The sequence below is a fragment of the Coregonus clupeaformis genome, unplaced genomic scaffold (genome assembly GCF_020615455.1).
Source record: "Coregonus clupeaformis isolate EN_2021a unplaced genomic scaffold, ASM2061545v1 scaf0005, whole genome shotgun sequence".
Taxonomy (NCBI): Eukaryota; Metazoa; Chordata; class Actinopteri; order Salmoniformes; family Salmonidae; genus Coregonus; species Coregonus clupeaformis.
Window position 1 is genome coordinate 1,771,023 of NW_025533460.1, and position 12,865 is coordinate 1,783,887.

The following is a 12,865-nucleotide window of genomic DNA, read 5'->3' on the forward strand; positions in this document are numbered from 1 at the left end:
AGCACGGAAAACCCAGAGTATTTAAAAAGAATGTCGTGCGTAATAGACTACCCAAAAGGACCCTTTCCATAAACAAATGACTGCAAATACAAACTAATGAAAGACATGACATGGATTTCCAAGGCCTGTTTGTGGTCTAGTACTTATAACCTATTTTGTTCTGCTTCAAATAACTAATATAGTTTGTGGATCGTTCAGAACTACTTTTGTGTATGGGTCATTTGCCGTGGATTTTCAATGATCAATAGCGTTCGATTAGTTACGCAATCAGTTACGCAGAGTAGGCCTATATGCTGCAAAAGTTCCCAAAATGTTGTAGGCATATTATAATTATTATCAGAAAAAGACACCATCAGTCATCGACCTCCAGTAATCCACCGCTTCAGTCATTGCAAAGATTAGGGTACTAGGATGGCATTAACCAAAGTAGCAAGGGGTTTCTCATAATAACAGTTCATGATATCTAGGATCACTAACACACAGGCCAATACATAGTTGATGTTTGTGCTAATGTAGCCTATCTATTTCTCAGCGCACATAGTGCTAATCACAAGTTATGACGTTAAAGAACAGTCAGTTTGGCAAACACGGAAGTTACCTTGGTGAAAGTGAAGATAGGGCCTACCCATGTCGTATAATGACAGCCATTGAAAAATGATAATAACTACAAAACCTGACGCCTCGAAAGGAAGTAGAAAAAACAACATGATCACGTATATACCAGAAACGCAGTATTTAGAAGAAAAAAAACGCGTAATTTCTACTCAACACAAGACTCAGGAATCACATTTTAACATACAGTTGTAAAAAGGTGGTGAAACTTCCGCGTTTCTCTGACTCAAGTTCTTTCTTTCCGCTTTTTTACTGAAGAACGCTATAGGCCTACCAATTGGCGCTTCGGCAGTTCAAGGTCACTGTCTAGTGCATTGATGTCTGCTGGCTCATTGACACAACTGTCTTGGAATCTCTCGCCATGTCCAGACAGGGACAATAGCGTCAACAAAGAGCGTTTCCTTCCTTTGAGTTCGTTACAACATGTTGTCAAAGTTACAGCACCGTTGTGAAACTCATGAGATTCTTTTAAGTCCCCTAAAAAATCATCCTGAAGCCAAATATCTGTCAAACGTGTTTACATTAGGCTGCTATAGCTCATTCTTAGATGGTAGCATATAAAAAATATCGCACTTTAGTTATCTAATTGTTGATTTGCGAAGTTATATTTTTCCCATCAATATATTAATGTTTTTGATATTTTTCGTGAGAATGAAATTATATGATTATTCAGTCTATAGCCTATAGGTTTCGTACAGGCAACACCAATAGCAATATTAAATTGGCAATCTAAGAAACACAATTGGACACTGTGGAATGTAAAAGAAACTAAGGACTGCAACTTCATCAGAGCACTTGTTTGCACTTGATTGTTTCTTTTTTATTTCAACAACTTTATCAACAATCTTAACCTGAGTTTAACACAGATTACAAGGCTATTTTAAATGTAATCCACGTTTGATTAGTCTACAACTCAATAAAAACAGACCGTGTCAAATTCAAATGCATAACCTAACTACAAATTTACCCCACCATTAATGGCTTGATCTAAACAAAATGGTAATGTATCATGTATTATCGTATAAAGACAGCTAAAATAAACAAAAAGAACAGGGCTTAAGCAGTTGGATAAAATAAACAAGACTCAATTGAAGTAGGCTTATAATGTTTACTTTACAAGACATCTGCAATTCAGAATATGAAACTTGTATTTTGACGCAAGATCAACATTAACACACAATAACGGCTACTACATGGGCACAAAATATACTTCATGGGCATTGATTTTGACAATATTCATACTGAGTCAATTGCATCCTTACTCCAATCGATAGGGCTACATTATTTGGTAGGCTAAATTTTGTTTACCCTAAACCCCGAATATATACAACGAATACATAGCCTAAAGACATTTTATATTTACCCAGAGCAATTAGGGTTAAGTGCCTTGCTCAAGGGCACATTGACAGATTTTTCACCTAGTCGGCTCGGGGATTAGAACCAGCGACCTTTCGGTTACTGGCACAACGCTCTTAACCACTACGCTACCTGACATCACCTGGGCAATCTTCAAAGACTTTTGGAATTCTGTTTTCTATTTGTAGGCTATATGGCCTATATTACAACAGTCCGTGTGATTTGTTTGGTAAGGCACAACCGCATAATATGGACCCACATGCGGTTTTGCACTGTGATGCAAATCTCATAAATCTGTCTGTGTGTGTGGGTAGGGGTGTGTGTGTGTGTGTGTGTGTGTGTGTGTGTGTGTGTGTGTGTGTGTGTGTGATTGAGTGTGTTTGTGTATGTGTGTGTGTGTGTGTGTGCGTATGTCATAAGGACTGCCGATTACCTGCCAAGTTATTAATCCAGAATTAATTATTACAATAAAAACTGTTAATCATATTTCATCACTAAATATTTAAATAAACTATAATCTGCCATAATATCTTACAATATGTCCTACCCCTGCGTGTGAATGCGTCATCTGCAAGGAACGGCTGCAGCTATTTCTGATGTAATGTCAACTCAAACACAGTTCAGCTGTTCAGGATAAAGGCAGTTCTTCTGACTGACAAACTAGCTTTAAATCATGTAACATTACCACTGACACATGCTATAAAAATGTCAATTCAAAAAAATATTAATTAGACTACTACTTCAACTACAATTGATAAAAAGAAACAATTTCTGGGTGGGTGGTTGAGGTGGTTGTTTGGATTAGAGTAAGGCAATATGTGATAAAATCTCAGATCATTAAGAAAAATCATTTGATTAAAAAAACTAAAACGTGACAATGTTGTTCTTCTTCAAATTCTGCGCACCTATATACTGCAAAGGGTTAATCCATCCACTACTTCCTGAAATGTCCATCTATCCACCACCAGAGGCTGTCATCCTCCTTCTCAGCATGCCCACTTAGGACAGCACATATTCACTCACTCATACTCCGGCCGGCTGACCATGACAGACGCCTTCTCTCTCGAGCTCTTTCCCTAGATCGGTCCCCACGGTTCTAATTTAAGATATTGACTCACACGAGTGGACAAAATCCCTGTTTTAATGTAGGCTAAATTATATCATGTAAATTATGTAAATTTTTAAACATGAAACCGATGACAAAGTATGAAAAGATATTGAACAAAGAAATATAGCCTAAAATGTGAAGATATTATCCAAAAACTAGCTACATTGTGGACTTTTAATTAAGGAACACCGTTCAAATGTAGGCAGGCTATAAGTGAGACAAAAAAAATACAGTATTACGGTGTAGAGGCCCTGTGACTTGAAATGTAAACAAGCAGCTCAACTACGTGGTTTACCCGGACATAAAAAACGGATATTTGTCAAAAGCCATTTACAATTTTTCGATATACCTAAATGTGAAATTGAAATTAGAGATGATCTAAGTAATACGGATTACACACAGCTCAGAAACGTAATGCATGGGCCTAAACATTAAAAACCTCAACTGAAAATATAATCCATTTTGTATTATATTACATTGGATAAGTGAATGCTACACTATTTTACGCACAACTAAACACGTGCGTAAAAGGCTCACTATTTCCTTAAAATGTTTGCCATTTGTTCAGGAATAGTTTGAAATGGTTGTGTGTGTGACTTATTTTCATTCTAGAAATGTATATGTAGATTTTCAGATATTTGGTCTATAAGAGCAGTCATCGAAACCAAGCAAGAATTAGGCCGTGCTATTCCAATCTAACAGTCTATCAAAAGTGTGCTCTAAACGCCTCCATATGCCTATGATTGTATAATTCTCTCAATATCTTCCAAAGAAAGAGTTTTCGCTTGCTATTTAATATGAAACAAAATAACAAACCAATTAGTTTCGAAGCTGCCTGTCTTCACAAAAAAAAAGGCTACTCCTATTACATAACCTTTAAGGTTGTCTTCTACCAGTGCCATATAGGCTACTTCATGAACTTGTGGAAGCAAAATGAGTGATAATTCATAACCTTGGCTACTGCACTACCCAAAAATACGACCATAGGGGTGCATGCACACATAAATAAATAAAGTTACATCTTAAGAGGACAAATGTCATGGCGCTAGGGTTAAATATTCTCTTTCCTATTATTCAAGTCCTAAATCTTAAACGGGGCAGGTATACACTCTTGATATAGCCATACAGTTCTGCACATTGATGTGAACTCAAGGTATAAAAACAGCTACATACCTTCAAAATGATGTTATGGGCCACGTCTGTTTTCCTTTAAGGCAGATGCACAGCTCATCGCAAGGAGCACACCTTAAATCTCGACTTTAAAAGAACGCTACAGCTCAAACTTGTCGGTGTCAAACCTGATGGACTTGCAAGACGTCAATGGTCTGTCTACCTGTTACACACGCTCAAAATACGACACACTCCCTATGATGACTGTGTAAGTGTGCTGTATAATTTAAGGTCTGGAGACCGGGGCGAGATTATTCTGTAAGACTGTCAGGCAGAGAATAAGGAAAAATAATAAGAATAAGAAATATAAATGAAAGACAGAAACTGATTAAAATGGACGGAATTTGGGGGTGATATCAAATAAGCATTGACAGTATCCTCTTTTATGGAATGCTAGCGATAACCTGTCTAGACTACAACAAATATTATATTGCCTTGCAAACAAATCGCGAGGCCGGTGCCCACCACCCATCCCACCAGAGAAAGGAAGAACAACCTTCCCTAGTTTGCTATGCACGAGCTGTTGTTATGTCAAGGTCAAATTGACTGCATAGTCATGGTCAAGGGTAGCCAAGAAGTGACGTACAGACACAAAAGACGAGGAGCTCTGAAGTTACATTATACAAGCCCAAAAACTTCTGCTAAAAGTTAATTTAACAAAATATCCAGCAACAGTTATGTCAAAACGCCTATAGAAAGGTTTGTCCAATTTCATAAATTGTACCTGCGTTTGGTCGGATCTCTTCATACCAGCAGCCAAGGCCTAAGATTAAAATTAGGACGGATTGTTGTGTTTTAGAGAGTACGGGCTATATTAATAATCAACACGACTATAGCGCAGATTGGGCTACTATTATGGGCTACCAAGCCTACCAAGTCAGCTAATGAATTTTGCTACTAAGAACAACTCAAGATATCTTAGATAGCATATTTAAAGATACGTATAGCCCAATGATTGATCCCTCAAGCTTATGTGCTCTAATCACACCTCATCCACAAGCAATTTTACCAAGTATTTAGTTGAGATTTGAAAATTTAACCATTAGGATCTGTCAATTCAGATAGGAGATGCTTCATGCAGTCTTCACACGCAACTAGTAGCTTCATATCCGTTTACACCTTCATTTTGAAGTGGTGGGCTAGCATGTCCACTAAACGTTTTCCACAAAAAAAAGTGCATTAGAGACACAGATGCAGGATAATAGAGTTGAAATATGGATCATTATGAACCTGTAAAATAAAGTATTTTTGAATGTTGATGAAGAAATGAATAGCCTTACGTGTCTTAGTGTAAAATGCACCGTATTCAAGAGATATATGCTACACGAGGGTGACTATTTTACACACAACTAAACACGTGCGTAAAAGACCTATTTTCTTAAAAAATATTATCAATTTATTCACCAATTGTTTCAAAACTTTGTGACATTTCCATTGTCGAATTTAGATTTTTAAAAAGTGTAGGCTATATAGGCATATATAGGCTTTAGATAATGTATTATAATTTTACAAATGTAGGCTATAAGCGTCATATGATAATCTCAAATTAGTTAATGCCATATATTGGAACACACATTCATGAATTAATTACTGAATGAATCAGATTGCTGCGGAGACTAAAAACTGAAACAGCTACACGACATAAGATTTTTTCGCCTACTCTTAAACTGACTAAAATCTTTGTTAATAATCTACACAGACAATTCTTCTTTCGACACAATACTTAGCCTATCATTCCATTTTGACAGAATCATATTCAGAATATGTAATGCAGTTCATTTAGTTTTCACTGAGATATTTTCACTTAACTTATAAACAATTGGTGAATAAATTGATAATATTTTTTAAGAAAATTGGCCTTTTACGCACGTGTTTAGTTGTGCGTAAAAGGCCAATTTTCTTAAAAAATATTATCAATTTATTCACCAATTGTTTCAAAACATTGTGACATTTCCATTGTCGAATTTAGATTTTTTTAAAGTGTAGGCTATATAGGCATATATAGGCTTTAGATAATGTATCATAATTTTACAAATATAGGCTATAAGCGTCATATGATAATCTCAAATTAGTTAATGCCATATATTGGAACACACATTCATGAATTAATTACTGAATGAATCAGATTGCTGCGGAGACTAAAAACTGAAACAGCTACACGACATAAGATTTTTTCGCCTACTCTTAAACTGACTAAAATCTTTGTTAATAATCTACACAGACAATTCTTATTTCGACACAATACCTAGCCTATCATTCCATTCTGACAGAATCATATTCAGAATATGTAATGCAGTTAATTTAGGTTTCACTGAGATATTTTCACTTAACCTATAGACCGACTAAACACAGTTTTGAAAGTGATTTCTTTGGCATGACAATCTTCCAATATGGAATTGAGATAGTAAGGAAGTTCATTTGTATCAGCTGGTCCTGAAGTAGATCGACTTTTCGGTCTTGAAAGCAGAATTAAAATGATATGATGAGGACAAAGTCTGGATTGGGAATCTAGAATCTAACCAATAGTCATGGAACATTTTTCAGTTTAGGGGTTCTTAACAATTTAGTCCAGGAGTAGCCATGCTTAACGACAGTGAAGCTGGTTGCATGCAAATAGGTAATGTTATCATATTAGGTTGTGGCCAATTTACGGCACTTTATCAAACGATTCCACTTGAACATGTGAGGTTAGACTGCTGTTTATTTACCGAATAAGAACATTTTCCAACATGCATCATAATAGCCTAACTATAGTATCAAAATAGGTTATTATTTCCATTTTTGGATTGGGGTCCATAATTTGGTTACTCAAAAAATGTTCAAATGCTTTTCTGATTTGCAGAATATTTGGGCATTCAGTCTTAGCTCTCATGTACCAACTAATTGTCAATGCACAATATCTATTAATCTACAACATCATATACAGTGACATTGCCCACTGAGCACGGACGTCAATTCAACGTAAATTCCACGTTGGTTCAACGTAATTTCATTGAAATAACGTTGTTTCCACGTCGATTCAACCAGTGTGTGCCCAGTTGGTGAAGACCTCAGACAAAGCTAGATAAAAGAGTAGACATTAAGCTATAAAACCAGATAAGTGGGAGACAGGTACATATTAAGGGTCATGCCGATAAAATAGAAAACAGATCAATTTGATCTTGTTTGATCGTTATATTTCTTTATTTATGAAACATGTTTCCATTGAGTAAATTTCGATCAAGAGCCACACCACAGTTCAAATACTGCACCAAATAAAAGGAATAAAACGGCTTACAATGGGAATGCACAGCCCAAATGCAATAAGACTTAACTCACTATACAAACAAAATGGTAAAAGATTCTGCATTAATATGCAATACTTTTTAATATTCTTATACTGATTACAATCATTCCAGTTGCATTACAGAGACATATCCTTCACTGACAAAAATGATCAAAATATGAGAACCATAAAATAGTCTGTAGCAATTTACAACCCCTGTCACAGGAGACAACCTTAAATATGCATGGCACTGTACAATAGACAATAGCAACCTTGCTCATTACCTTGGGATCAAACTAAAACGGCCATATACAATATCATTGAAAAGTGAGATCATTCTTGATGCGTCCAATACCTGAAAATGTCTGAACAAGATCACTGTATGAAATCTCCAAAGACCTCAGTTTACTTTATCAGCCACAAACGTCCGTAATTTATAGGTCTGAGGCTATACTAACAATGCTGGTATTGCTTTTGATGCTCCTGAAAGGATGTGATCATTCGTTCCAACCAGTTTTCATTCAATCTTCTGTATTTCCCCCCAGTTTATTTCCAAATAGGGAGGTGAGATTAAGTTTGTGTTTTGCAATGCATCATAGGTGAGAATTCTGTCAATATAAATATTGAGCGTTTCTGTGATAAAAAAAGTATTTGAGTTGTCATGCCAGTGAGATTGGACTGAATCAAGTGGCATGCATATGAGAGCTTGATTTAGATTTACAGACAAATTTCTTCTCCTTCACCCGCCGGTTCTGGAACCAGATGGTGACCTGGCGTTCGGAGAGATTAGAAGTGGCAGATATTCGACGTCTCTTGTCTTTGGTGATGAACTTGCTGGCTGCATACTCTTTCTCTAGCTCCTTCAGCTGGATCTTGGTGTAAGGAACCCGCTTTTTGCGGCCTCGTCTGTAGCTGCTGACCTCTGGTTGCATAGGGACGACATCTGAGAAAAGAAGGGCATAACACACTGAAAGGAAGGCAAAGAAAACAACAACTGTTAGCCTACAACATTTGAAAATGAGGAGAAACAATAGGAAATATCGTTTTTTTATTTGATTTTATTACAGGCAGAATACTGTGAAAGCACCCAGCACTGGATTCTGATGCATTGCATTTAAATCATTGCATTTTGTGAAGTTCATGGTCCCACGTAGATTGAGCAGGGCTGGGCTATAGGCTACTTTATTAAGATGGGTCTAAATGTTTGAGGTAGGCTACGGTTAGATGTCAGTCATTATGGTATAGTTATGTCAAAATATACACTTCATGACCAAAGGTGTGTGGACCTGGCTCGCAGTTGGCATTCCGATTCATCTCAAAGGTGTTCGATAGGGTTGAGGTCAGGGCTCTGTGCAGGCCAGTCAAGTTCTTCCACACCAATCTTGACAAACCATTTCTGTATGGATCTCGCTTTGTGCATGGGGGCATTGTCATGCTAAAACAGGAAAGGGCCTTCCCCAAACTCTTGCCACAAAGTTGGAAGCACAGAATCGTCTAGAATGTCATTGTATGCTGTAGCGTTAAGACTTCCCTTCACTGGAACTAAGGGGCCTAGCCCGGACCATGATAAACAGCCACAGGCCATTATTCCTCCTCCACCAAACTTTACAGATGGCACTATGCATTGGGGCAGGTAGCGTTCTCCTGGCATCCGCCAAACCTAGATTTGTCCGTCGGACTTCCAGATGGTGAAGCGCGGTTCATCACTGCAGAGAACGCGTTTCCACTGCTCCAGAGTCCAATGGCGGCGAGCTTTACACCATTCCAGCCGATGCTTGGCATTGCTCATGGTGATCTTAGGCTTGTGTGTGGCTGCTCGGCCATGGAAACCAATTTCATGACGCTCCCGATGAACAGTTCTTGACCTGACGTTGCTTCCAGGGGCAGTTTGGAAGTCGGTCGTGAGTGTTGCAACCGAGGACAGACGATTTTTACGCGCTTCAGCACTCAGCGGTCCTGTTCTGTGAGCTTGTGTGACCTACCACTTCGCAGCTGAGCCATTGTTGCTCCTAGATGTTTCCGCTTCACAATAACAGAACTTACAGTTGACCGGGGTAGCTCTAGCAGTGCAGAAATTTGACAAATTGAATTGTTGGAAAGATGGCATCCTATGACGGTGCCAGGTTGAAAGTCACTGAGCTCTTCAGTAAGGCCATTCTACTGCCAATTGTTGTCTCTGGATATTGCATGGCTGTGTGGTCGATTTTATACACCTGTCAGCAACGGGTGTGGCTGAAATAGCCGAATCCAGAAATTTGAAGGGGTGTCCACATACTTTTGTATATATAGTGAATCATCTAAAATGTCTAAATGACTTAGGCCTTGCCAAGCACATCTCCCGAAGTCCTCAGACATGGATGTACATTGAATACTGACTTGCTGGCTATGCATACCATGATGACCATTTAGTCCAAACATAGATATGTAACCTATGCATAAAAATGAAATTGGCATACTGACAGGAAAACACTGCGAATATTAAGCCTTAATAATAAGAATTGGAGCTATGATTAAGCAAGAAGGCCCCTCGGGGTGTGGGGGTGTGGTTTATGGCGAATATACCAAGGCTAAGGGCTGTTCTTAAGCACGACAGAATGCGGAGTGCCTGCATACAGCCCTTAGCTTTGGTATGTTGGCAATATACCACAAACACCCGAGGTGCCTTATTGCTATTATAAACTGGTTACCAACGTAATTACAGCTGTACAAATCAATGTTTTCTCATACCCGTGGTATACGGTCTGATATACAGTACCATGGCGGTCAGCCAATCAGCATTCAGGGCTCGAACCACCCAGTTTATAATGTAACTTGTAATAGGTTGGGAATAGGCTGGGCAGCTAATCCTATCTATATTAATAGTCCATGATTTTAAACTTGAATGCAGCTTCAATTGATGTAATAGAGCTATATAAGAAGACATCACACCCCATTAATTTGATCATGCGGATGCGTTGTGCATGTGCACACAAGCTCCGTAGGTTGGTTTGTTAACAGTCCTATCATAGCCTATTTATTATTTCTACTGAGTTTTATTTCAGCGTGTTTTATTTAAGAGCGCATCTACAGCAGAGATTAGATAAAGGACTATTTTAATGAGGTCATGAACAACATTAGGAATGGTTAATAGGACAGTCGAACCAAGGACAATAAAAAATAAAACTGTACAGTCTATTTCAAAATGTTTTACTGTTCAAACACAGTAGGTATATTCTGTGTTATGGGCATATAGCCCCAATACTACACTATATTACAATAGGCTATTGACTGTATTGGCCTACGGCAAGTAGTCATACAAGCTCCAAATGTCATGTGTGTCAACGGTTTACTAGATTGTGAATGATAAGCCAATCAATCTAGGAATCCATGAGCTATTCGTCAACAAGGTGGTATTCCGAAATTGAATGTGCTATTCAATAGGGGCAATCGGCCTACTTGTCTCTCTGCTGTTTATATAACGCAGTGTCACCACATAACTAACGGATCAATTCGGTTGAACTACACAATTTATACATGAAAGGTTTCTAAGGCTACTTATAAAATGTAAACAAAACTGAAAATGCATTTTTCTATTCCTGAATTGACTCAACGCATCCATAGCCTTTGGATAATTTATTTGGATCTCTCTCTCTCTCTCACACACACACACACACACACACTTCAACGATCCTAAATTGAGTCACCCTTGATTACCATTGATTTGACAGTGAATTTGAAAAACTGAAAATAAATATGCTCGCAATTGCAAATTGAGAATAAACACAAGGCGTGAAAATGGCGAGCTTCAAGGCACCACTCCCTGTTGTGACTAGATTTACTGCACTGAGCAAATATCTGTTATTTTATCCGGGAGGGCAACGGTGCCCTGCTCCAATCCATAAACCTCATTGTAGGCTACTATAAAATCAAAGGTATTGTTTTTGCATTGTTTCTAGTCCCATATCCGGCTATTGAAAAATGGTCTCTTCTCCGGAATTGAACGCAAAGATGAACATAAACAAACCCACTACCCTGTGGTATCATGCACTTCAAGTGCGTTATAGTCATAAGCTGTTTTATATGACAAGGCTATACAAAGGAAACGGGTTTTTAATAAATAAATAAATGAATAAATAAATACAAGCAAATGTATGTCAGGATATTTCGATCCTTTCTTAGAGATATATATTTATTTATTTTTATGACATTTTTTGCAGCGGTGTCAACAATTTGTCAGCGGTAGGCCACCACTGCTAAATGAATATAGGGGAAACACTGCACACACACATACACACTTTTGGTCCTGTTCGTCTTAGTGTAGTGCCGGTAACACTAACAAGTGTGAAACGTAAAAACCACTTGGTATTATAAAACATTACATGAACCGTCCATTTCAATAAAAGTGAAAATGTTTTCATACCTGGGAATGGAGATTTCCAGAGATGTGTTGACTGTGTTTGCTCTTTAGAACAGTACACCTGTCCGTCCCAGCCATTAGATAGAGCCCAGTGCTGATAGCCATCCATGGGAATCAAAGTCTCATGTCTCGGTTCCGGGTGCGCACTGATACCGGGAACCACAGACACGTCCAAGTAACCCGGGACAGTCTGGTACGAGCTGGCAAAACTCGGGTAAAAGGCGAACTCCTTTGCCCTGCTTGACAGCTCTTCCGTGGGCAGCGCCGCGCTGGGTTCTGTATACTTCTCGGCAGGGTGGTAAGAGCACGGCTTCTGCTGCAAGTTAACGTTGTGCGAGTGTGACAACCGACAACCGTAATAAGGGCTTCCGAACGGGTAGCCATAACCCAGGGTGGCGCTGGAGGAAGTCTGAGTAGCGGGGCAATGTCGCCCTGTATCCTGGGAGGGTATGTCCGAGTACACAGAACCCTGGTGGCTTAGGCTGCCGGAGTGTCGTCCCAACGCCGAGTGCGAGATCAGTTCCCTGCAGTGAGTAGCAGGACAATTTCCGCTTAGTCCCTCCATGGATTGGTTTTTATTCTGATTATTTTCATTCGGGCTTTTTTCATATACGTACATCAACGTGTCCGCCCAGCATGGATGCAGAACCAGCGAAGTCGTCATATCACTGGTTGCGGATGCTTTTTAAAAGTCGACTACTCCAAGACCTACACCTCATCTCCAAGCACATTTTTTACGCATGCGCATGCGCACCGCGCAATGCTCAAGTGTCCAGTTCATTATTGAGACCCTAGGATCCGCCGACACGTGATACAATAACGAGACCGACACGAGCGTGTGCTGTGGGGGCGAGTGGATCATCCCTTTAAACCGCCTGGTGTATGTTTGTTGATTGCAAAGTCCAGCAGATACTCTCATTGGCTTGGGTTATCGGAGGCAAGTATCCTTAAAGGGGAC

At 38.9% G+C, this 12,865-nt stretch overlaps 1 protein-coding gene across 1 annotated transcript; it reads right to left on the reverse strand.

Annotated features, from left to right (window-relative positions):
• Positions 1-7,433: 7,433 nt before the first annotated feature.
• LOC121578507 (homeobox protein Hox-C13a-like) lies at positions 7,434-12,647 on the reverse strand. Its single transcript, XM_041892871.2, has 2 exons — positions 11,911-12,647; positions 7,434-8,454 (listed from the first exon to the last, which is right to left on the reverse strand). The coding sequence occupies exons 1-2, from the start codon at positions 12,569-12,571 to the stop codon at positions 8,195-8,197; spliced, it is 921 nt and encodes a 306-aa protein (XP_041748805.1). The 5' UTR covers positions 12,572-12,647; the 3' UTR covers positions 7,434-8,194.
• Positions 12,648-12,865: the final 218 nt, after the last annotated feature.

Bases quoted from the DNA above. Each gene is read 5' to 3' on its own strand.
- LOC121578507 (XM_041892871.2), bottom strand. From the start codon at position 12,571: ATGACGACTTCGCTGGTTCTGCATCCATGCTGGGCGGACACGTTGATG. The intron at 8,455-11,910 runs GTATGAAAACAT...TTCTTTTCTCAG, and splicing joins CTGGAAATCTCCATTCCCAG to ATGTCGTCCCTATGCAACCA.